This window comes from Gobio gobio (genome assembly GCF_949357685.1).
Source record: "Gobio gobio genome assembly, chromosome: 14".
NCBI lineage: Eukaryota > Metazoa > Chordata > Actinopteri > Cypriniformes > Gobionidae > Gobio > Gobio gobio.
In genome coordinates, this window is record NC_137107.1 from 45,791,774 (window position 1) to 45,815,939 (window position 24,166).

A 24,166-nucleotide genomic window follows, 5' to 3' on the forward strand; every position below is an offset into this window, starting at 1 on the left:
ATTGAAACAGGGTCAGAGACCGGTTAGGGCATCGATGTAGGGTTTGGATCAGGTCGCATTTCACTGGCTTGCAGAAAGGGGTCAAAACTAATGAGAGACCCCTGCTATCGCCTCAATTCACGTCTGAAGGTGGTCAATCGCTGCGTTGATTTCTAAATCAGGATGAATCTGTCGGTTCAAATTTACATCATTAAAGGGTCACCCAAAAATGAAAGCTCATTGATGAAAACAATGCGTCTCAGGTGAACGATCCCTTTAAAACTACACTTGAGTGCAAGTCGGTCTGAATCTCACAGGTTTTGTTCTGAAAGGCCGGTTCTGTTTATCGACGGGCCGCTGGTGTTCGGTTCACAGGGATATTGGGTACCCGCCTGACCCGGTGCCAACTCATCTGGGTTACATGACTCTATCGTGTTCAACCATGAAGGCGGGTCATTGTCTGGCTGGGTTATCGACATAAACCGTGTTCAGATGAACATACGATGACCCACTCATAGGATCATTTCCTCATTAAAAATGTCCTGAGGGACTAATTTAACATCAATGAACCCATCAGGGGGGGGGGGGGGGGGGTAATGGCATCTGCTCTAATTATTACAGCACATATAAAGATCAAGGCTAAATTCAGAATAAAACACTAGATGTGTATACGGCAGACTATTTTTAAAAATTAGTATGTGAAACAGCACACAGGCATTTCAGTTAACAGTATGCGACATTGCGATCACATGATCTCATGACATTGTTTCAAAGCATCTTTACAGAAAATCCTGATGTTGAGGTTCATAATGTCTTAATAGCTTCATGCATTGTAGGTCGCATTTAGCAGATGAGAGCTGGGCGATGATATAGTTACATTTTGTGATGATATTTAATCAAACAGTTGTGATTTTGCTATATAGGGTCATACCATGTCAACTCAACCCAGAGGTACGCGGCAAAACAAAATGATTTTGATAAAAAAAAATTGGCTGGTGTAAGAAATACATAAGTGAAAGAAATGCATAAATGAAGAGGAAAGCCAAAATATTAAATGTGACAGATGTATATTGACTGAGTAACCCAATGTTTTGTAGAGGGGGGTCAAAATGACAATTTTCACCTGAGATTTGGAGCCAATTTACAGGGGTGTAAAAATGACTTTAGAAAGATGGCAGCATCATTATTTTATTTTTACACAGAGATTGGCAGGTCTATTAGTAAAATCTGTTGACGTTAGCAATCTTTATTGCATTTTATGCCAACGGTGACAGTTCAAAAATGGGGAAAATGCACTTTTTGTGTTTTTTACCCCAAGTTTGCATTCCTGTAACTCAAAAAGTATTAAAGATACCTTAATGTCCTTTTAGATTATGGTTTTTAACAAACATTTCTTTTGGTATAATTTTTAAGACCTGATATGGTTCATTCCCAGAGATATGGAGATCTGAATGCGGCTCAATGAGTAAACTGGTCAATTTTACACATTGGCAGTGGTCAAAAACCAAATCCGGGTCACTTTGCATACACTTTGATACTTTTTCTTTTAAAGTGGAATATCTGAACAACAAATAATGTTGAAAATGGAAATGTATCTTGTTTTATTCTGTCAACACAATTGCATTGAATATACTGGAGTGCCATAAATATTGTTTTTCCAAAGTTTGCATGCCTGTCACTCAAAAAGTATTAATGTCCTTTTAGATTATGGTTTTTAACAAACATTTCTTTTAGTATCTTCATTTTTAAGACCCAATATGGTTCATTCCCAGAGATCTTAATGCGGCTCCATGAGTAAACTGGTCAATTTTACACATTGGCAGTGGTCAAAAACCAAATGCGGGTCACTTTGCATACACTTTGATACTTTTTCTTCACAAATCAAATGTGGCTAAACCAAAATAGTGGATTACTCAGTAAATATAAATATACATCCATGACATTTAATATTTTGACTTTCATACGTATTTATCTTTCTTTCTTCAGAAAAAAATATTAAGCAAATCGAAAATTTGATTTGACACGGAACCTATAGATTATACTATTGCCCTAAACGAGTATATACAGCGTGTATGCGGATAAAGTTAGACATGCAACAGAATTTATAATTCTGTCAAATAATCCAAACAAATGCTGTGTAGGTAATAAATACATGTCATATCTCAAATTGATCAACAATATTTCAGGATTTTATGTTAAATTCCTTATAAATGAGGGAAAATAGTGTATCAGTCCTATTTCAAAACGATTCTATTACTTTAAAAACTTTTGTCCGAACAATTTACTTCTCCAAATGTCAGGGAGGGCATAAAAATCCAATTTTATGCTACTTTAAGAAAACCATGTGACAGCATATGACATCACACAGAAGACCCCAGAGGACCCCTGTGATGCAGTAACAATGTTTGTCACCCTCCCATAAATATGAGATAATTTGACATTTTTGAACTTATCATGTCAGGTGGTATGACCCCTGGAAAACTTTGAAAATGTGTTGTTATAATAAAAATGTGTATTTGATTTAAAAAATGTATGTATAACCGTGAGCATATGGTCAAACATTTGTATAGGTGTCCAAGTAAATGCCTGTTAAGATTTGAGTTTGAAATGTCAGGTGGTCCGACCAGCAAATTTACATTTAAAAGTATAATTTCCCACTGCAATTGCAAAATGAAGTAAGAAATATAACTGTAAACCGTTATATAATGTATACAAATAATTTTTACAGTTAAAAACAAAACATAAAACTCAAAAGAAAAGAAAATTGGGTGTTTGAACACATAGAAAAGTGTCTGTTTATATGAATTGGACTAAAAGGGCAATACATCAAGAAATGGAAAGGGATATGCATTTTAGACACTACAATGATTCATATGTATATTGTATATGTATATTATTTTAAATGAATATATGGTCGCACCACCTGACATGATTTTCTGGGTGGTAAAATCAGAATTTAATAATGAATTAATGTTGTCTTAAAAGCTGTAAAACCAATATGAATCAACACCATACATTCTTTGGACATAAAAATGCCTTTTAAAACGTTTTTTTCTTAAATAAAAAAAAAAAAATATCTAAATTTGTCATTGACACATGTACAGATAGTAGGTTATGCTATTCTGAACACATTCATTTGTACATTTATTCTGAACTAAGTATAAATTCTATCATTTCAGGGGTCATTTTTTAAGCATTAGGGGTCAAGAGGTCATGGACACAAAGGCATTTAATGATAACCCTCCGCTGACAGCCAACAATTCACGTCAGGCTATATTCTTCCACTTACCAGCCACTTTTACCTGCTTCTATTTTAGACAGCCTTCAGGCACCTGCTCTCAGAGACACGAAAGAGTCTCCAAACATGTGTTCAAAGAAACCAGATGAAGATTTATGCCGTTTAAACGAGCACAAGCAACAGAAACAAGCTGGCAAAGATACTGCTGAAAAATACTCCAACACTAACATGCTTTAATGTTTAAACTACATGCAAATATAAACTCGAGTCTGCATGTAATATTTTACAACTTATATGTTAATGCATATCATGCATAACACATGGGCATTTAAATTAAACTACAAAACAACAAAGGGGTGATTAAAATCTCATCTCACACATTTATATAAACTTTAACCTAAATTTTGTCCATGTTGTCACCAAATACAATTGCATTGCTTATATGAATTTTTGCTAAGTTTGCACAACTAAACATGCACAAAGAAAAAAAAATCTGCTGTGGTCTTAAGGACTCTTTTGTTGTTTAGATGAAAAGTCTGGGATAATTTATGCGAGTTTAACTGCAGACCTCCACATGACCCTAAAATGCCAGACTAACATTTAAAACCACACACAACTAAACCAAACATCACCAAACGCGCAGGTTAACCCAGTATGAAATAACTTATGCAAACAGTTCAAAGCGAACGACAGAAGACGCAGAGTCGATGTCAGCCAATGAGCTTTTGATATTTTAAAAAGAGCAAATACTTTCCTTTTGTTCGGTTGTTTCTGAACCAGATATTAAGTAACACTAAATGAACCCGCCACTAAGCGCGAGCGAACGGCGATACGCGGTGAAACTGGAGTGTATTGTCGTGTAGAGGAGGAAGAAACCTGCTGTAAATGATCCAGCCGCGGAGGAACAAGTGCAGCTCAAAGTCTCAACCCTCTCGAGACCAGAGTCCATGGAAACCGGAGAAAAACAATCCTCAAAAACGACCCGAACACACAGCGAATGAATCCCGCACAGACACTCTCTCACTCACCCGGGCGGCGTGAAGGGTTCCGGTCCTCCGCGCGAGGGTTAACCGTTTAAAGTTTAAAGAGTTTGTGAGAGCTGATGCCGTGACCTGACGCGTTTCACCCTCTCAGCAATGTTTGTGTTTGTGTGTGTGTGTGTGTGTTTGTGTGTGTGAGAGAGAGAGAGAGAGAGAGAGAGAGAGCGAGAGAGAGAGAGAGAGAGAGCGCGCACAAACGATACGTTTTTGTTAATATACGTTAAAAAAAAAAAAAAAAAAAAAAGAATTACTTGTATGACATAAATAATTTTATGTGATATAACAAAAATACTAATACATAGCCTACTGTATGTAACCCTTGCTTATTGATGCCATATCAAATAATAATAATTTAAAAAGAAATTATATATATAATATAATATAAAAATAATTTTTATGATAATATCAGTGTTTATGAAAATGTATATATATATATATATATTATATATATATATATATATATATATATATATATATATATATATATATATATATATAATTATACAGTATGTGTGTGTGTGTGCGTATAAACAATTTCATATATTTTTCTATTATATTTATATACTTTTTAAAATTATTATTATTTGTTATGGCATCAATAATTAAGGGTTACATATGTAAATATATTTTTGTTATATGTTATATCACATAAAATGATTTGTTGTATCCTTGAGTTAACTGTCATGCAAGTAATGTATGTATGAAATCATCTACACTCTACACTTTTAATGCTGGGTTAAAAAATAACCCAAGTTGGGTTGAAAATGGACTAGCCTAGTGATTGGGTTGTTTTAACCCAGCAATTGGGTTGTTTTAAGCAAACATTTAACCCAACCACTGGGTTAAAACAACCCAGCATTTTGTAGAGTGTACATTGTGGGGATCAGCCAATGAGGGAATTGGAAACATCCTAAATGATTTTTGCTTTTTTTTTTTTTTTATGTAAAAATAAAGTTGTGTGTGATGGGTAGGTTCAGGGGTAGGGTTAGTGTAAGGGGAGAGAATATACAGTTTATACAGTATAAAAATCATTACGTGTCAGCGGCAATAGCCCCGTGGTTAGCGTGCTGAGTCGACATATAGTGCAACTGCGCCTCCAGCGACCAGAGTTCGATTCCCAGCTCGAGGTCCTTTGCTGATCCCGTTACCCTCTCTCTCTTTCCTATCAAAATCTCAACTGTCCTATCCAAAAAAGGCCACAAAAAAATAACCCTGAAAACATTATGTATGGAAAGTTCCCACAAAGATTGTGTGTGAAATAACATACTGTATGCTACTTTAGAACATGCAACTACAGCTTGGGCAGTTTCTGAGAAGTTGTTGGAATGATTAAACCGAACATCACATGACAGTAGTGTCAGTGTTTCACACAAATGGTTGAGTAAATGGTTCAAAGATTCATTCATAAAGGCAGTCACTTGTTTCGTTACTGAATGAATCAGCGTTTTTAAATGACTCGGTTTAGTGAATGATTCAATGACTCGTGCTGTGTTTGAAATCACCCCCTATACCCTCATTCACTATTCCCTACATTACTCCACTAATATAGTTCACTTGAGGGAGTGAATTCGGACACTGAGTGAGTTTTTGCATAGTTTGTGCTTGCTGTTTAATTTTAACTCTTGAATTCTGTCATGGAAACTAGCATGTATACACCTTAATTAAACAATATACCTGTATGATATTACGCATACCCACATTGGACCAGCGGTTTGGAAAATGGATGGATGGATGATTGATTCAGCTGCAGGCGCCATCTTCTGGTCAGACGCGGGAATTCATTCGCCGCACGACCCTCACAGTGCATTATGGGTATTCTCTAGCTGTTGAGCGTACATCGATTGTACACTAGTTATTGTGATGCATTGTGGGATTGAATGAGTGCAAATGTCCACAATGGTTTCAGACCCCTACAAAAGTGCCCTTTTTAAGGTATAGATGCTCATGAATCTTGTTGTTTCACGAATCGGTTCACTGAATGATTCGATACTTACTTAAAATACAGTGACTTGTCGCCACCTACTGGTGTAACTATGCAACATGCAGAAAGTGGCTCGGAAAAATCACTAATACACAGATATTTGAAAATCCAAGTCCTGAGTTATCTGTTTTTGGAAACTATATTTAAACATAGATATATGGAATCGAATACAGTGGATTAGAATAATTTGCCTGTGGTTTAAGCCTATAGTCCCAGACTAAACTGCATGTTTGAGCTGTTTTAACTGAAAGCAACTTGCACTGACATATCTTTAAAATATCAAAATGCACACCAGTAATGTTTTTTAAGGGGTTTATAAAAGCTACTGAAATGTCCTAATTGAACTAAGGCCTAATCCTGGCTTAATCTAAGCCCTGTATGTGAAACCAGGCCATAGAGTTATTGCACCTGTAGAGTCATTGTGTTTACGTAACACGCATTTAAAAAGCTGAGCTGTGGCCGTAGAGTTGCATAACCTCAGTATGTTACTCTGGAGCCTAGATTTGCTTTAATCCCGGACAGAGGAGTTTCTCAGTTTATGGGCTCTGTGTCTCAAGTTATGGGCCTTGACATTAGATTTATAAGCAATTAAAAGCGGAACAAGAAACATTTATCTCGCCGCAAGCAAGCTGCAAGAAAGAAATGAAAGGCCCCTTGTCAAAAGGTCAAAGGTTATGTGACATTTTCAGCCCATGGAGGAGGGAATCCAAAACAGGAGAGCAAGTGTTGCCTTTCTTCCACATTACCCTTTACATTATTATCATTATTCACATTGTTTTTGAAATAGGAATATAGTAAATAAAGTGGCTTGTGTGCACTAGATCCTCTGGCCAGCGGCGCTGGATATTTAACTTTGATGAGCCATGCAAACAGTTTCCATCTGTCCATCTTGTTTTCACACAATGACCCGTTAAACTGCTGTATCTGTTACACCCTCATCGTCCGATCTGCAGGAATTTTAAAAAGAGCGATCTGATGTAATGGCACTCCTTATACAGATAACAGTGGCAAACAAGCAGCATTTACACACAGAGCAGCTCATAAATCAGCTGAAGCGATGGCCAATCGCTCGGCGTGTTGCGTGTGACCCTGTACGTCACGCTCTGAGTGCTGCTGTACGCATGAAATATGAGCGTAAACGTGCATGTGCTGAATCCAGTATCTCAAAATACACCTGTAAGGCCTGGGAATGTCAGGCATCTCTGAGTAACGCAATGTAACACTGAGTACAATGTATGATCAGATCTGCCCTATAGATATGAAGTACAGGAATCCTGATTAATGTCAACTAGATTTTAACATTCTCTGAAGAAAATGTGGGTTGTGCTTATTTATGTGGTTACCACAGTGTTGCTATGTGGTTGCTAGGGTGTTCTAGGTGGTTGACAAAAGAGTTGCTACTGTTTGGGTTGCTAGGATGTTCTAGGAGGCTGCCAGGGTGTTGCTAGGGTGTTCTGAGTGGTTGTCAGGGAGTTGCTATGTGGTTGCCAGGGTGTTCTGGGTGATTTCCAGGAAGATACCATACTGCTCTAGGTGATTGCCAGGGCATTTCTATGTAGTTGCTAGGACAGGGAGGTTGCCAGGGAGTTGCTATGTAGTTGCTAGGGCAGGGAGGTTGCCAAGGATTTTTGTGTATGGTTGTTAGGGTGATCTAAGCAGTTGTTTTTGGTTGATTGTGTAGTCTAGGTGGTTGCCAGGGAGGTGCTGTGCAAGGCAGGGATATGTTATGGGGTTGCTAGGGTGTTCTGAGTGGTTGTCAGGGTGTTCTGAGTGGTTGTCAGGGAGTTGCTATGTGGTTGTTAGGGTGTTCTGGGTGATTTCCAGGAAGATACCATACTGCTCTAGGTGATTGCCAGGGCAATGCTATGTAGTTGCTAGGACAGGGAGGTTGCCAGGGAGTTGCTATGTAGTTGCTAGGGCAGGGAGGTTGCCAGGGATTTTTGTGTATGGTTGTTAGGGTGATCTAAGCAGTTGTTTTTGGTTGGTTGTGTAGTCTAGGTGGTTGCCAGGGAGGTGCTGTGCAAGGCAGGGAGATGTTATGGGGTTGCTAGGGTGTTCTGAGTGGTTGTCAGGGAGTTGCTATGTGGTTGATAAGGGTGTTCTGAGTGGTTGTCAGGGAGTTGCTATGTGGTTGCTATGGTGTTCTGGGTGGTTTCCAGGAAGATACCATTTGGTTGTTAGGGCAGGGAGTCACTATGTGGTTGCTATACTGCTCTAGGTGATTGCCAAGGCATTGCTATGTAGTTGATAGGACAGGGGGGTTGCCAGGGAGTTGCTATGTAGTTCCTAGGGCAGGGAGGTTGCCAGGGATTTTGTGTATGGTTGTTAGGGTGATCTAAGCAGTTGTTATGTGGTTGATTGTGTAGTCTAGGTGGTTGCCAGGGAGGTGCTGTGCAAGGCAGGGGGATGTTATGGGGTTGCTAGGGTGTTCTGAGTGGTTGTCAGGGAGTTGCTATGTGGTTGATAGGGTGTTCTGAGTGGTTGTCAGGGAGTTGCTATGTGGTTGCTAGGGTGTTCTGGGTGGTTTCCAGGAAGATACCATATGGTTGTTAGGGCAGGGAGTCACTATGTGGTTGCTATACTGCTCCAGGTGATTGCCAAGGCATTGCTATGTAATTGCTAGGGCATGGAGGTTGCAGGGAGTTGCTAGGGCAGGGTGGTTGACAGGGATTTTGTGTATGGTTGTTAGGGTGATCTAAGCAGTTGTTATGTGGTTGATTGTGTAGTCTAGGTGGTTGCCAGGGAGGTGTTGTGCAAGGCAGGGGGATGTTATGGGGTTGCTAGGGTGTTCTGGGTGGTTTCCAGGAAGATACCACATGGTTGCTAGGCCAGGTAATCACTATGTGGTTGCTATACTGCTCTAGGTGATTGCCAGTGCATTGCTATGTAGTTGCTAAAACAGTGAGGTTTCCAGGGAGTTGCTATATGGATGTTAGGGTGATCTAGGTGGTTGTCGGGAGATGCTATGCAGTTTCTAGGGCAGGGAGTTGCTATGTGGTTGTTAGGGTGATCTAAGTAGTTGCTATGTGGTTGATTGTGTAGTCTAGGTGGATGCCGGGGAGTTGCTATGCACTAGCAAGGGCGAGTAGATACGTGGTTGCTAAGGGGTTCTGGGTGGTTGTCAGGAAGATACCATATGGTTGCTAGGGCATGGCGTTACTATGTGGTTGCTAGGGTGTTCTAGTAGGCTGCAATGGTGTTTAATTGGTTGACATGATTGATTGACATGGAGTTGCTATGTGGTTGCTATGCTGCTCTTGGTGATTGACAAGGCATTGCTATGTAGTGGCTAGGGCAGGGAGGTTGCCAGGGAGTTGCTATGTGGTTGCTAGGACAGGGAGGTTGCCAGGGATTTGCTATATGGTTGTTAGGGTGATTTAGGTAGTTGCCAGGGAGATGTTATGCCGTTGCTAGGGCAGGGAGTTGCAATGTGGTTGCTAGAATGTTTTGAATGCTTGCCAGGGTGTTCAGGGTGGTTTCCAGGGAGTTGCTATGGTGTTCCAGGTGTTTTCCCGGATGTTCTGGGTGGTTGCCAGAGAGTTGCTATGTGGTTACCAGGGTGTTCAGAAGTCAGAGGTTAGAAGTTTGTTCAGATCACTATTAGCAAATCAGTTGTGATTTGTTCCCTTAGCAAGACCCATTAATTAATTTCTCTAGAATACATTATGCATTATTTGTTCTTCTGTTTTATTTCATATGAACCAGCAAACTGTGGCATTCCTGCACTGCTAAACCATATTACCAGTTTAACTGCGAGCTACAACCGTCTTCAAACTGAAGCACAAGTGAAGCAGCAGCAGCAGCAGCAGGGTCTCTGAACGCAGCAGCTGGCTGTGCTGGTTTAACCCCTGGGATCGCTGATATGACGGATAATTGCACAGATGTGCTGTTTTTCTCCCACAAGAGTACAGGAGGGAGAGGCAGGTCTGATCCGAGTTCATGGCCTGTATGAATGAAGTCAAACTAGTTTGATACACAGAAACTCTGCTATGGATGATGATTTTGTACAAACAAACAAAAACATAATCCATTCCATTCACTCTTAACCCTTTGTTGTTTGTCTCCATCTGATATGTGGATGAGCTCATTTTTGCCACTTGTTCATGTGTAGCCTATCTGTGCAGTTGAGAGTCAAATAGTTGCTTCATTAGGGCTGTAACGATTTGACCAAAAATAAAAATCTCGATTAATTGAACATTTTACCTCGATTACGATTAATGAATGATTATTTTGCTCTTTTTTTTGCTTTCCTTTTTTTTGCCCTCATAGTTCACTGATAAGGTTTGTACTGTAAATATTTTCTCCTATTAAAGGTGGGATTTTTTTTCTAATGAAAAAGTGCATTTCTTTGTGATTTTAAAATACTTGAAGGAAACGGTTCACTTTCAGCAGTTATTGTCTATGGGGCTGACTTCTGTTTGTTTTACATCAGATACAGATACATTAGCGCATAGGCCTACATTACTTTTATTTGAATGCATTAATGAGAGAGTGATTGTGTGTGTGAATTAGTCATACGCTTACGGCTCTCATACGGCTCGGCTCTCTGTATCACAGAAAAAAGCTCATGAGCACTGAACGGAGAAGTTTTCCATAACGTTGTTCTTGAATAGTGCACAATCGCTTTAATGTTCAAACTGGCAAGCATTTAAACTCATTTAATTGACAAACTTCATGAGGACGCAAGTGAAAGTGATCTGGCTACGGGGCTTGCGGGCGCCGTCTCTGTGTGTATCAGCGCATATAAGAACGGTGATTAACTTACCTGTATAAACTGTGTAAAACATGTATTTACCATAGTAATTCTGAGCATAAATAAAGATAACTGCTCCTGCATCTTTCCGTGTGCCTGCAAACTGCACTTGATGTGACAGACGGGGTGGAGTCACGTCCAGCCCTACTAAGAATGCATGCATTTTTATCCCACATAGTTTTAGCTCACATGAGGTTTTTTATAATGTGCAATTTAATATTTCCCTTTGCACTCAATGCAAATAGTGCAATTCAAATGTGACCCTTTGAATAACCTGCTGTTATCAGAGTGCATACTGTATGATCATGTAAATGTGACTTCAGTATAGGCTACCACACCAACTGAGGATAAACTCAAAGACAGAGACAGATGGGCTGGTGTGTGGATCTAGTTTCACTCCAGCATTCCAGCAGGATTAAACTGTCCTTGAGTCAGTCAGAGACACACAGATTCAAACCTGCATGTTATTCCCGAACCGCACACAACACATATCAAGCACAGATATACACACAGCCCTGGTCCAATAGAAGTTCTGCACCTGTGAGGAGTCTGTCGGATGTGTTTGGAGCTCGCGCGCCACCTAGTGTCAGGTTTATTGATCACTCGTGTTCAGAAATAATCCATTAGAAAATATTTTCATTTCTTTATGCATCTTTCACAAATAAGAAAGTAAAAATATGACTATTATTAAAATGATTTACGTTATATATTGATAATATATAATAATATCATAGAACAATTATTAATAATAATAACGTATACGATTTGTAAATTTCGTTTTTTCGTATTATAATAATAACAATAACATAGTATATTTATTATATATAATATTCTTTTTAATATTACCACGAAATCATTTTAATGCACTCACGTTCGCCACTAGAGGTCACAATAAGATACATTTTGACATACATTTTTCTTTAATAAATTCAAACAGGTTTTAAACATAGACAGTAAAAGAAACAATCGGCTGCTTCATTTCCGGTTTATGCTGCCTTCCTGTGCTATCGGAATTATTGTAAATACTAGGCTGAATCCGAAATCGCCCCCTAAACCCTCATTCACTATTCCCTACTTTAGTCCACTTGAAATAGTGAATGAAAACAAGTGAGTGAATTCGGACAGCTGTGTGTACATCGACTGTAGACTACACTCGTTATCGCGGTGCATTGTGGGATTGAATGAGTGCACTCAATAACGTCCACTATTGTTCTGGACACCACTACAAATGGCTGTCCCCTCAAATAGTGCCCTATTTAACGGTAGGCCTATAGGGGCCGATTTCGGATTCAGTTTTCTAGTTTCTAGTTTTCAAGTCAAAATTTCAATGCGATGAGCTTGTAATCACGACTTCTGAAGTGGGAAATTTCCGATAGCACGTGAAGGCGGTATGAATGTAGAGGAGACCGGGGAGTGTTAACACTTCTATAAGTTTGACGGTAATGTCATCAATATCATACACTCCCATCCTCTTTTTGAGCTCACAACATGTGATTGAGCTAATTTGTAGATTTTATGACAAAAAAAACCCTGATTTTCAGGTAAGAAAGTAAAAATTTTCATCAAGATTATTTTTTGCCTAGCAATCATTGAATCTGTAGGTACAATTATTTAACTTGCATGACCTGAAGTAGCCATTTCTCTAGTTTAATGTGATGATTTGTATTTATGCTAACTTATGGAGGCATTTATTCAGTAGGCTAATGTGTTTCCATCATAGTTTGTGTGCATGTCTTCTTACCAGCTTATTAAAAGTGTTTTGTGCACATTATTAGAACTGATGCACACCTTGTTTCTTATGCAATATCTCAAAATTCGCATAAAAATAGTTGAATCTTGGAAATATAGCTACACTCTAAAAAATGCTGGGTTAAAAATGGACAAACCCAGCAATTGGATTTGTTTTAACCCAGTGGTTGGGTTAAACGTTCTGGGACGTTTTATTTAACCCAACTATTGTTTAAAAATTACTATGTGGCTGGCTTAAAAAGAACCCAAAATAGGTTGGAAATTAAAAATCAGACACATAACTACAACAGACAATAATAATCTAAAGGTGAACATTTATTAATAAGCAGTTTAATAAATGTTATTGTTTAAATATTTTTCATTAAACGTATAAATAATGCTAAGTTATTAAAGATACAGCATTAATAAATGCTCATGTCCAACTTTGGGTTCAATTTCAGCAATACAGACATTTTTAAATAGTAGTTGAGTTAAATAAAACTACCCAGCAGTTTTGTCCATTTTAACCCAACTTGGGTTGTTTCTAACCCAGCATTTTTTAGAGTATAGTGACAGTAATACAGTACACAGACACACACTCAGCAATTATTTTGCAATACATTTAATGTTCTAAAACATTACAATACAATGTTCTTTAGTCAGTTTAGATAGCTCAAAACTGTTTTTTTATTTGTTCTTCAATGACGTTTATGCAAAAATTGGATAGTGTGTGTGTTATTTCAGCAAATGACCTCTCAGTGCTACATCTGTCCACGGCTAGTGTTACTACTCACACCAGTGGTGGGGTAGATTGTAACAACTGAACATTAACTCACATAATCTGTTATTGTGTAATACACCAAGTTATATTTAGCAGACAAGTGTGGCTACAAGTTACTGATGCTCAAACAAAAAGTGTTACAGTTTTCTTCTCACTGACATTCAGAATGAATATGTCAACTGAATATCTGATTATTAAAAGTCCATAGATACTGCAGTCAGTTCGTACTGCTGTTAAAGGGATAGTTCACCCAAAATGAAAATCATGTCATTAATTACTCATGTCGTTCCAAACCTGTAAGACTTTTGTTCATCTTCAGAACACAAATGACGATCTTTTAATGAAATCTGACAGATTTCTATCCCTCCGTTGACAGCTACACAACTACCACTTTCAAACCCCAGAAAGGTAGTAAAGACATCATTAATATAACCCATGTGACTTTTATGAATTTTATGAGATGACATGAGTGGTTTATTTGTGCAAAGAACATAATTTACCACTTAATTTACCAAAAAAACATTGATCTCTTATGTGCATTCACGCAACGTCTGCTCTTGCGTCAACACAACACGCATGTGTCCTGGTTAGGGTGACCACCTGCCCCGAATTTTGTAGGATAGTCCCGAAATTAGGAGCTTTGTCCCACGTCCTGCATTTTCACTTATGCCTGTATTATTATATTTCTTCTCTGAAATTGCAATACCACAATAAGTAATACTAAAAAATCAATTTGCGCAGCCGTCATGGTGTAGCTAGAGGTACAAAAAACAACCAACGCATTCATAGAGAGGGATTTTTCTGCTGATGACGACATGTATGGATGAAGCAAATGAACCTTGTGGACCTCATCAAAAGTCATATACAGCTACACCAGCCAGGACAACAAAACATACAAGTTCAAGATGCTCTGAATCCAGTAAAAACACATATATTGTTTGTAATAGACTAGTTAATACTTAAGAAGATACATTTTAGTTTAAAAATGTGATTTTTACCTATACTAGCCTGTTATTCAGTTCATTTTATTTAGTAGTCTGAATAGTGGAGAACATTACATTGTGTCACAGAGCTGCGGTCCGTTCTTCGTACTTCGCTTAATACATCTGAGATGATTTGACAGATGCCAGATCTTTTAATCGTGATAACTGATGTCTGGCTAATTTGGTTCTTCCAATGAGTTTGTGGATTGGATTAAAATATCTGGATTAAGTTATCCAAGATCACTGCGCGTTCTTGTGTTCCCTGAAGAGGGCAGATGTATCGATACTCAAAACCACGATCAGCAATGCAGCGATTGGCTGGTGTCAAAACAGCAACGTAATGACATCATATAATTAAAAAAGACACCTGGCAAAAAACGTGACAAAAAAAAAAAAAAATCACATTTCTGGACCTTTATAAGGAAACAGTAGATAAATTAAATGTGCACTTTTTTTTTTTTTTTTACATGATTCCCTATTATTTATATTCACGATTTTATAGAATTTGTACACCCGTTACATTGTTATTTTAATGTTGTAATTAGCAATTAATTTAGTTTTTAATTCAATTTGAAGCAGATTTGTTACGCAACAGCATTAAAGCAAAAACTCTAGGTAACAACACCCATTAGTCAAAGGTCTTGTGAACACATATCTATTGTGTGTTTTGAGGACTTTTCTCAGAAACCATGCATAAACATTTTTCTCTCAGAAATACAAGCATGTACATACATGTTGTTCACATATTATGGTAGCCCAGTTTGTGCTGAATACAGTGTAATTACACTTTTGCCATTAATGTGTGAAAAAAACTAAAATGTCAGAGCATGCCAAAACAGTTCAGACTCCTAGGGGTTAATTTAAGTTTGTTAAGGGTCAAGATCAAGTTCTCTGCATCTCTGCGCTTTATAATATTATTATAATATTATTTTTAAATACATTTTTATATTATTATTGTTTTTATTTAAAATTATATTGCCCCTGGTTCAGTAAGGAACTCTTGTTATACCGTATCGGTAACACTTTACAATAAGGTTGTATTAGTTAACATTAGTTAATGCATTAGTTAACATGAACTAACCATGAACAACTGTTTGTTCATGTTAGTTCACAGTGCATTTACTAATGTTAACAAGATTTTAATAATGCATTTGTTAATGTTGAAATTAACATTAACAAAAATAAATAAATGCTTAATAAGTGCAGATCATAATTAGTTCATGTTAACTAAGGAACCATATTGTAAAGTGTTACCAAAGTATCAGTGATTGGGACAAATTTTAAGTATCAACGGCGCTTAAAAAGATGCAATCTAATCCTTTTCGCATGAAATAAGCTGCTCCCGAGCAGGTTTAAGCTTACGGACCTGTTGCTATGACAGCAAGTCCAGGATGAGCGTCGAAGAACCAAACAATCCAAGATCATGCCAAATCGTCAACAATCAAATCCGGCTAACTGAGTTAGCGACTGACGAAGAACGGACCCCGGGTCACAATTAAAACGTTATCATCCAACAGGATGCTTTCCAACTAATGTAAATCAATATTTACATGTGTATAATAGTACTACATTTATCTGTCACACACGTGTCTTGTAAAATCACATCTACTGTCCAGCAACAGAGCAAATACGGTGGTCACTCTAGTCATGGTGCTCTTGTAAACGTGCGTTGGAGATTAATAAAGTGGTAAATGATGTTTTTGAGGTTAAACCACTGGACCAAATTTTCCCAAAATATCAGTTCCTCCAAAATCTCTACAGATATTTTATGATATATCACACCTTATATCCCACTCTGAGACAGAATGAAGGATGTAACTCTTCACTTTTATGACAGGTGGAAAAGAAAGAGGCAGACACTCTTTGGAGTCTTATAATGAAACTCTTTAATAGCAGTACATCTGGATCCACCTCAGTTCCGTTCACACTGCACATGGCACTTCTCTCTCTCTTTTCAAAATAAAATCACATATATCAGAGAAATCTGGCCAGCGGTGACGTCACAGACACTTGACAGTTGGCATGCCAGATCCACAGCCAATCAAAACCCATTTCAGAACGAAGACATCATCACACGCTCACAATAATGATACATTCATCTTTCAAACTCATGGCGAAAAGCACGACAGACGAATCACCGCAACACAAAGTCTCAATATGCACATGCACGGGTGTATTTATTAACAAGAAATCACGTTTCATTGGTTCGTGTGGGATTTTTCCAGATAGGCCACTTGAATTTTGTTCAGAAATGAATATAAAAAACACGAGCTCAGACCAAAAATGCATATCTTTAATCTCTCATGAACTGAATTTGTTCAGAACACCTGCGAAACGACACTGTTAGCTCAAATAACACCCCCGAAAAAACACACAACCAGCCAAAATAAACACCTACAGACAGAAATGAGTGTCAGTAAAGACCAGATATCTACACATACACATGAGGAGACGATCGCATACACATCTGACCATGAAAAAATAACCTTTCAACTCAACAGGCAACACTTTACAACATTTAGACGTGTACAGCAAACGCTGTCGCCGTGATGAGTTCAAAACGAGCGTTTATCTTTACTTCCCCGACATACACGCCACGAAACACCGTTAAATTAGGCCAGAAACATACGGCCACCCAAGTGTGTGGAGTGTGTGTTTCTGCTGTGTCTGTACTTCAGTGCATGTAGACAGCAGCAGCAGGGCCTGTGCGTCATTGAGATCAGACCAGGCTGAATGGCTTTTATTATTTTCTATGATCGCGTCTTGTCATATTGCACAATTGCATGTAGTAAATTTCCAGTGGGATGTGGTGAAATGGCGCAACACGACACATTTTTCGAGCAGCAGAGCATTGGAACGCTCCGCTGTACGATGGATCATCGCTACAACCTACGAGAAAGCCGGAGAGGATTTTTAGAGGAAGGAGGCACGGAGAGGAAGCGAAGGCCATTCAGTTTTCAGAAGAAGAGTTGGCACGTGGAAGCGTAGCAGCTAGACTAGGGTTATCAAGACGCCTTTAACCCTTAAACCGAATGAAGACGTTTCAGCTACATCGACGACAAAGTTCACGAAGGCAAGAATGAAGTCGAAGCGTGCCGGTCAGAGCGCGTCTGACGTGTTCTTCCGCTAGCTAAACCATTATAAAAAGCAGAAACTGTAAACTGGATCATCGTTATCGTCTTGTTTAAGAAATGCAGTTGCGGCTTTTGCTATGTGCGAAATAGAGAGGCAAAAATGCCACCGAAATGAATAAAAAAGAGCTTCCAAAAACCAAGACACGGTGCAAAAAAGTCAGAGGAATTTCTTGGTTGTCATACTTGTAAGCAAAAGTGCTGTTTTCCCGAATATCAGCACGTTTGCAAATGTGATCTTGACTTTATACAATTCAATAAACTGTAAGTTAATAGGCTATTAGGTGACTTTGCATTTTAGACACAGTATTGTCTGTTTTTCCTCTATTTTGCCAACAAAAGTAGTTCCAAACCGTTGAGTCAATGCGCATCTCTGAGCAACACCGTTTCAGTTTTGTTACTGAATCAATCCGCGTTTTTGAACGAATCGTTTTAATGAATGACTCACTCATTTCTGCTTTGTCTTTAAATGAATCAGCCATTCTGAACAAATCGTTCTAATGAATTCTCACTTCTGCTTTGCCCCTGAATGAATCAGCTGTTTTTAACGAATCGTTCTAATGAATGACTCACTCACTTCTGCTTTGCCCCTGAATGAATCAGCCGTTTTTTTAACAAATCGTTCTAATGAATGACTCACTCACTTCTGATTTGTCTCTAAATGAATCAGCCATTTTGAACAAATCGTTTTAATGAATGACTCACTCACTTCTGCTTTGCCCCTGAATGAATCAGCTGTTTTTAACGAATCGTTCTAATGAATGACTCACTCACTTCTGCTTTGCCCCTGAATGAATCAGCCGTTTTTTTAACAAATCATTCTAATGAATGACTCACTCACTTCTGATTTGTCTCTAAATGAATCAGCCATTTTGAACAAATCGTTTTAATGAATGACTCACTCACTTCTGCTTTGCCCCTGAATGAATCAGCCGTTTTTTTAACAAATCGTTCTAATGAATGACTCACTCACTTCTGATTTGTCTCTAAATGAATCAGCCGTTTTTTTAACAAATCATTCTAATGAATGACTCACTCACTTCTGATTTGTCTCTAAATGAATCAGCCGTTTTTTTAACAAATCATTCTAATGAATGACTCACTCACTTCTGATTTGCCCCTGAATGAATCAGCCGTTTTTTAACGAATTGTTTTAATGAATGACTCACTCACTTCTGCTTGTCCCTAAATGAATCAGCCATTCTGAATGAATCACTTTAACGAATGACTCACTAATTTCTGCTTGTCCCTGAATGAATCAGCCATTCTGAACAAATCGTTTTAATGAATGCCTCCCTCACTTCTGCTTTGTCTCTAAATGAATCAGCTGTTTTTTAACAAATTGTTTTAATGAATGACTCACTCACTTCTGCTTGTCCCTGAATGAATCAGCCGTTTTTAACAAATCGTTTTAATGAATTAATCACTTCTGCTTGTCCCTAAATGAATCAGCCATTCTGAATGAATCGCTTTAACGAATGACTCACTCATTTCTGCTTGTCCCTGAATGAATCAGCCATTCTGAACTAACCATTTTAATGAATGACTCACTCACTTCTGCTTTGTCTCTAAATGAATCAGCCATTCTGAAAAAATCGTTTTAATGAATGACTCACTCACTTCTGCTTTGTCTCTAAATGAATCAGCCGTTTTTAACAAATCGTTTTAATGAATGACTCACTTCTGCTTGTCCCTAAATTAATCAGCCATTCTGAATGAATCGCTTTAACGAATGACTCACTCACTTCTGCTTGTCCCTGAATGAATAAGCCATTCTGAACGAATCGTTCTAATGAATGACTCACTTCTGCTTGTCCCTGAATGAATCAGCCATTCTGAACGAATCGTTCTAATGAATGACTCACTCATTTCTGCTTATCTCTGAATGAATCAGCCATTCTGAACAAATCGTTTTAATGAATGACTCACTCACTTCTGCTTTGTCTCTAAATAAATCAGCTGTTTTTTTAACGAATTGTTCTAATGAATGACTCACTCACTTCTGCTCGTCCCTTAATGAATCAGCCATTCTGAACGAATCGTTCTAATAAATGACTCACTCATTTCTGCTTGTCCCTAAATGAATCAGCCATTCTGAAAGAATCGCTTTAATGAATGACTCACTCACTTCTGCTTTGTCTCTAAATGAATCAGCTGTTTTTTAACAAATCGTTTAAATGAATGACTCACTCACTTCTGCTTTGTCTCTAAATGAATCAGCCGTTTTTAACAAATCGTTTTAATGAATGACTCACTTCTGCTTGTCCCTAAAGGAATCAGCCATTCTGAATGAATCGCTTTAACGAATGACTCACTCATTTCTGCTTGTCCCTGAATGAATCAGCCATTCTGAACGAACCATTTTAATGAATGACTCACTCACTTCTGCTTTGTCTCTAAATGAATCAGCCATTCCGAACAAATCATTTTAATGAATGACTCACTTATTTCTGCTTGTCCCTGAATGAGTCAGCCATTCTGAACGATTCGTTCTAATGAATGACTCATTCATTTCTGCTTTGCCTGTGAATGAATCAGCCGCTTTGAACGAATCGTTTGACTGAATGATTCAATGACTAACACGTTAAGACAATGGCTGCATCCAAAATCACATACTTCCCTACTAGGGGTGAATTGAGGTTGATTGGGACACCTTTTCCCAGTCATCTCAATGGCAAAAGGTGTCTCAATCAACCTGAATTCACCCTATATAGTAGGCGAAAAAGAAGTGTGTCCGAATTCACAGTACTCATAATAGAGTAGGCAAAAGTACCCGGATGACCTTCTACTTCTGGCGAGATTCTGAAGTGTGCATACGATGGATACTTTACTATCCCATGAGGCCAAGGGAGAGGGATTTGTGAATGGCAGTGAAGCGACGCAACTGACGCGGGTAGGTCGCATGATAAGGGCAACATGGCAAATGTAGTATGTCCGGATTACATTCATACTACACACTCGTATATACAATGTACTTTTTATTGGTTGTAAAGTAAAGTAAGTACCTACTCAAGAGAGTTTGCAATTTTGGACGCAGCCAATGGTTTGCCGCCACCTACTGGCGGTTTTAGGATCAGTTAATTTGATCTGAGGGACGAAGATTGAATGCTGAACACAATAACATTGTAAATTTAACAGAGATAAAATAATTGCAGTCGCATTGCATACAATGTTTTCGCCGCGCGGGGGGGTGGGGAAGCCTTAGAAACGGCAAAGGCCGCCAGAGAATCGGACCTACGCTACCAATAAAAGCTGTTATTATCGCTAATGTCTACATCTCTAAACGGCCTTTTCACTCTTGTTCGAGCATTTCAAGGAAATTAAGTAGCGTTTTGATTTTAAAAATAACAAAAAATATTAATATCACCTGAATTTTTTTTGTTCAGCTAAAAAATAAAGATAAAATTTAAAAAAATAAAACAAGTACAACTGCTGAATTTTCTTAGTAAATAATTCTCCCAACTCACAGTCTAAAAACAGATTGACACGTTTTTGTTTTGACATTTCATCATAACATTTGATTTACAGCGACAAAGGCATCAAAATCTAGTTTTAATCTAAACTGGGCAAGTCAAAAGCTCAACCAATAAATCAAATCCATAAATAATTCCTTAATAAGTACATAAATGAACAATAAACAAAGCAAACACATCACAGCCGCCCGTCTGCACCCTGAGCGTGTCCTGCGTGTTTCTGTGGCGGCTCAGGGTTCAGAGGTCACAGGTGTAGTGGGGTCACATGAGGACGTTGGAGCGGGTGTCGGGTAGCCGCAGACCCACCAGGCCTCCGCCAACCAGCACTGACGACGCCAGCAGGATCGGGATGGATTTCGAAATTCCCACCAACGAACCAAATATTAGATTCCCCAAGACTGCGGCCAACTTACACATGGCGTTACAAAAGCCAAATCCAGTTCCTCTGCAGACCAGAGAGACATTAGCAATATTAGCAGAACTAGTACTTGACATTTTCTAGTAAAGTTGCAGGAAGAAAAGTCCACAAAGTTGTAAATACAACACATTTTTCTGGAGTAGTGGTGTAACGATACACTAGTGTCACAATTCGATATAAATCGCGATACTGAACTCACGATACGATATTTTAAGCCAAAATAAAGAATAAGGTTTTTTTTACTTTTTTATCATTCAAATAATATTATTATTATTAGTGTATTATTATCAGGACCCACAAATATTCCCCCATTGCATTATTATATATTATATTCAACATTATATATAGTCGTTTAACATAATAATGTCACTGAAACGCCCAGTGTTCGCTATGTCCCGCCTCTCCCGCTATTAATGCACTATACATATAAGAATGAACCATCTAAAATGCTTTGAATAATCATACTATTAAAACTTAGGGCCCTATCTTGCACCCAGCGCAATTGACTTTGTACACCGACGCATGTGTCATTCCTATTTTGCACCCGCGCAAAGCGCGCTTTTCCCTCCACAGAAGCACGTCGCTAAACTAGTGAATGAACTTGCGCTACCTGGGCGGTTCAGCGCAAAAAAGGAGGCGTGTTCCGGCGCAAACAATCCCTGGTGCTATTTTGCTGTTCCATTAAACAATTGCGCCACTGACCAGAAAAAACCTAGTCTAAAGTCAGTGGCGCGTTGCGCGTTGTTCATTATGCTATTTTAAGGGCGCATGCTTGACCATAATGTATAGCGTGCACAACGCGCATACACTTTGCTCATGTAATCTACACAGATGCAACAGTTATTTTTGAAAATCATAAATTGTTACACTAAAAAAATATTAACACATGAGATGACGGAAATCATTGTGGTGTGCCACGAAGATGTGAAAAAATAGGCATAAATCTAGCTTACAAATGATTCAGGCTAATTGTAATAATTAAGGATAAGACCTGTTTGCCCAATAGTGGCAAGACATATATGTATATAAGGACATCTGACAAATTGGTTTGTCCGTCAAGAACCAGGAAAAAAAATCGACTGAAAAACTGAAAAAACTGAAAGACTGAAAAAAAAAAAGACTATGAAATCACCTTTACCATAATGTAAAACATTACAACTTCACTTCTCTGTCTTTCACTGCTCTTACAAGCACATCAGTCTCCTCGGCTGTGAACCGCTCCTGGCGTGCGCCTGGTAAATACGCCATAATAATAGCAATCCATAATGGAACTTGCGCACCTGCTTTTACAGGGAATGTTGGATGACGCTCGGATTGGTTTATTCACGTTACGCCCAAACCACACCTATGAATAATGAAGCTACTTCAGACCAACCCATTTTAGATTTGCGCCGGGCGCAAGAGCCATTTATCCCGCCGGGAAAATAGCAACAGCGCCGAGACCCGCCCACAAAGTTACTTGCGCTTCGCGCTTTGACACTTGCGTTTCAGATCGTTAAAATAGGGCCCTTAATGTGATCTGGTGATTTAAATGATGTTTGCGCTTTCACTTTGAGGAGTGTGAGCGCGTGCACTTCAGATGATCAATGCAATCCGTCACAGTTCTAATCGCAAGAAAACGTGTCAAAATAACTATTCTCAAACTTTAAATGTTGAGCTCATCCAAGAATTTTAATTCTGCATTTACTCACTTTCATGTTGTTTCGCATGTCATGTCACATTTGAACGTCCGTGTTTACTTCAGTATGCGCGTCGTTGTGAATCTGTTCATCATAAATCATCGTCCGTGTCTCTTCAGAAGACTTGGATTTGGATTAGACACTCGATTCGTTCTTTTACGATGCCTTTATGACATTTATTGGATCTTTTAAAGGTCCCGTTTTTCCTGTTTTTTTGAAGCTTTGATTGTATTTACAGTGTGCAATATAACGTGTTCATGTTTCGCGTGTAAAAAAAACAGTATTTTTCACACAATTTACTTATCTGCATACCGTTGTTTTCACGGTCCTAAAAACGCCTCGATGATTTCCTTATTCTATGAAGTCCCTCCTTCAGAAATACGTAACGAGTTCTGATTGTGCCAGCGGTTCCCGTGTTGTGATTCGACAGCAGCTTAGCGCACGTTGCCCGGAAAGGTCACGCCTCTTACCATAACGGGGAAATGCATGTGCTCAAACTACAGCCCCTGAAGGCCAAACAAAGGTGATTTGACTCCGGGATGAAAATAACAGCGTCTGGACGACATGGCGACAACCACACTACAAACGCAACCGAACGCAACACTTCCTCTTCTCCACGTGGGAGAACAACAAGACCACGCCCCCTTTTTCGCGTACTCTTGTGGGCGGAGGTTCGTCAACAAACTGCTCTACTGACGTCATTAAAGCAGGATGTACAGGGATGTAGTCCAAACCGGCCGTTCGCTGTAGGCTTTAAAAGGGAACTTCTGTCAAATAAAATATCTCGCTTGGCATTGAACTTTGAGCTTTATAATTTTACAGGTATTATTTATGCTCTAACAGCAACATTACACACTAACTAAAGTTTGAAAAATGGGATCACGAAGAACAGGACCTTTAAGTTTGAGAGGAATTGACTTTAAATGGAGGGACAGAAATCGTCACATTTTTATATCGCGATATATCGTTACACCTCTATTTT

General features: G+C 38.6%; 2 protein-coding genes and 1 long non-coding RNA gene across 6 annotated transcripts in view; all 3 read right to left on the reverse strand.

Moving 5' to 3' along the window:
- Positions 1–4,392, reverse strand: part of sema4d (sema domain, immunoglobulin domain (Ig), transmembrane domain (TM) and short cytoplasmic domain, (semaphorin) 4D) — a 93,746-nt gene extending 89,354 nt beyond the window's left edge. For 2 of the 4 annotated variants that reach the window (XM_079834879.1, XM_079834876.1), the window contains exon 1: positions 4,246–4,392. The gene's annotated coding sequence lies outside the window, so the exon portion shown is untranslated. The other 2 variants (XM_079834880.1, XM_079834877.1) reach the window with 2 other exon arrangements.
- Positions 4,393–16,348: 11,956 nt separating this feature from the next.
- On the reverse strand, positions 16,349–19,756 carry LOC307137414. Its single transcript, XR_013817907.1, has 3 exons — positions 19,042–19,756; positions 18,452–18,789; positions 16,349–18,249 (listed from the first exon to the last, which is right to left on the reverse strand). It is a non-coding gene; the product is annotated as an uncharacterized lncRNA (long non-coding RNA).
- Positions 19,757–21,348: 1,592 nt separating this feature from the next.
- The window catches only part of LOC307136802 (synaptic vesicle glycoprotein 2C), a gene marked incomplete at both ends in the record, with an annotated part of 67,101 nt that continues 64,283 nt past the window's right edge, over positions 21,349–24,166 (reverse strand). The window contains one exon of the mRNA XM_079834082.1: positions 21,349–21,532. Within this exon, the coding sequence (XP_079690208.1) occupies positions 21,349–21,532 (184 nt within the window). The remainder of the gene's footprint in view (positions 21,533–24,166) is intronic.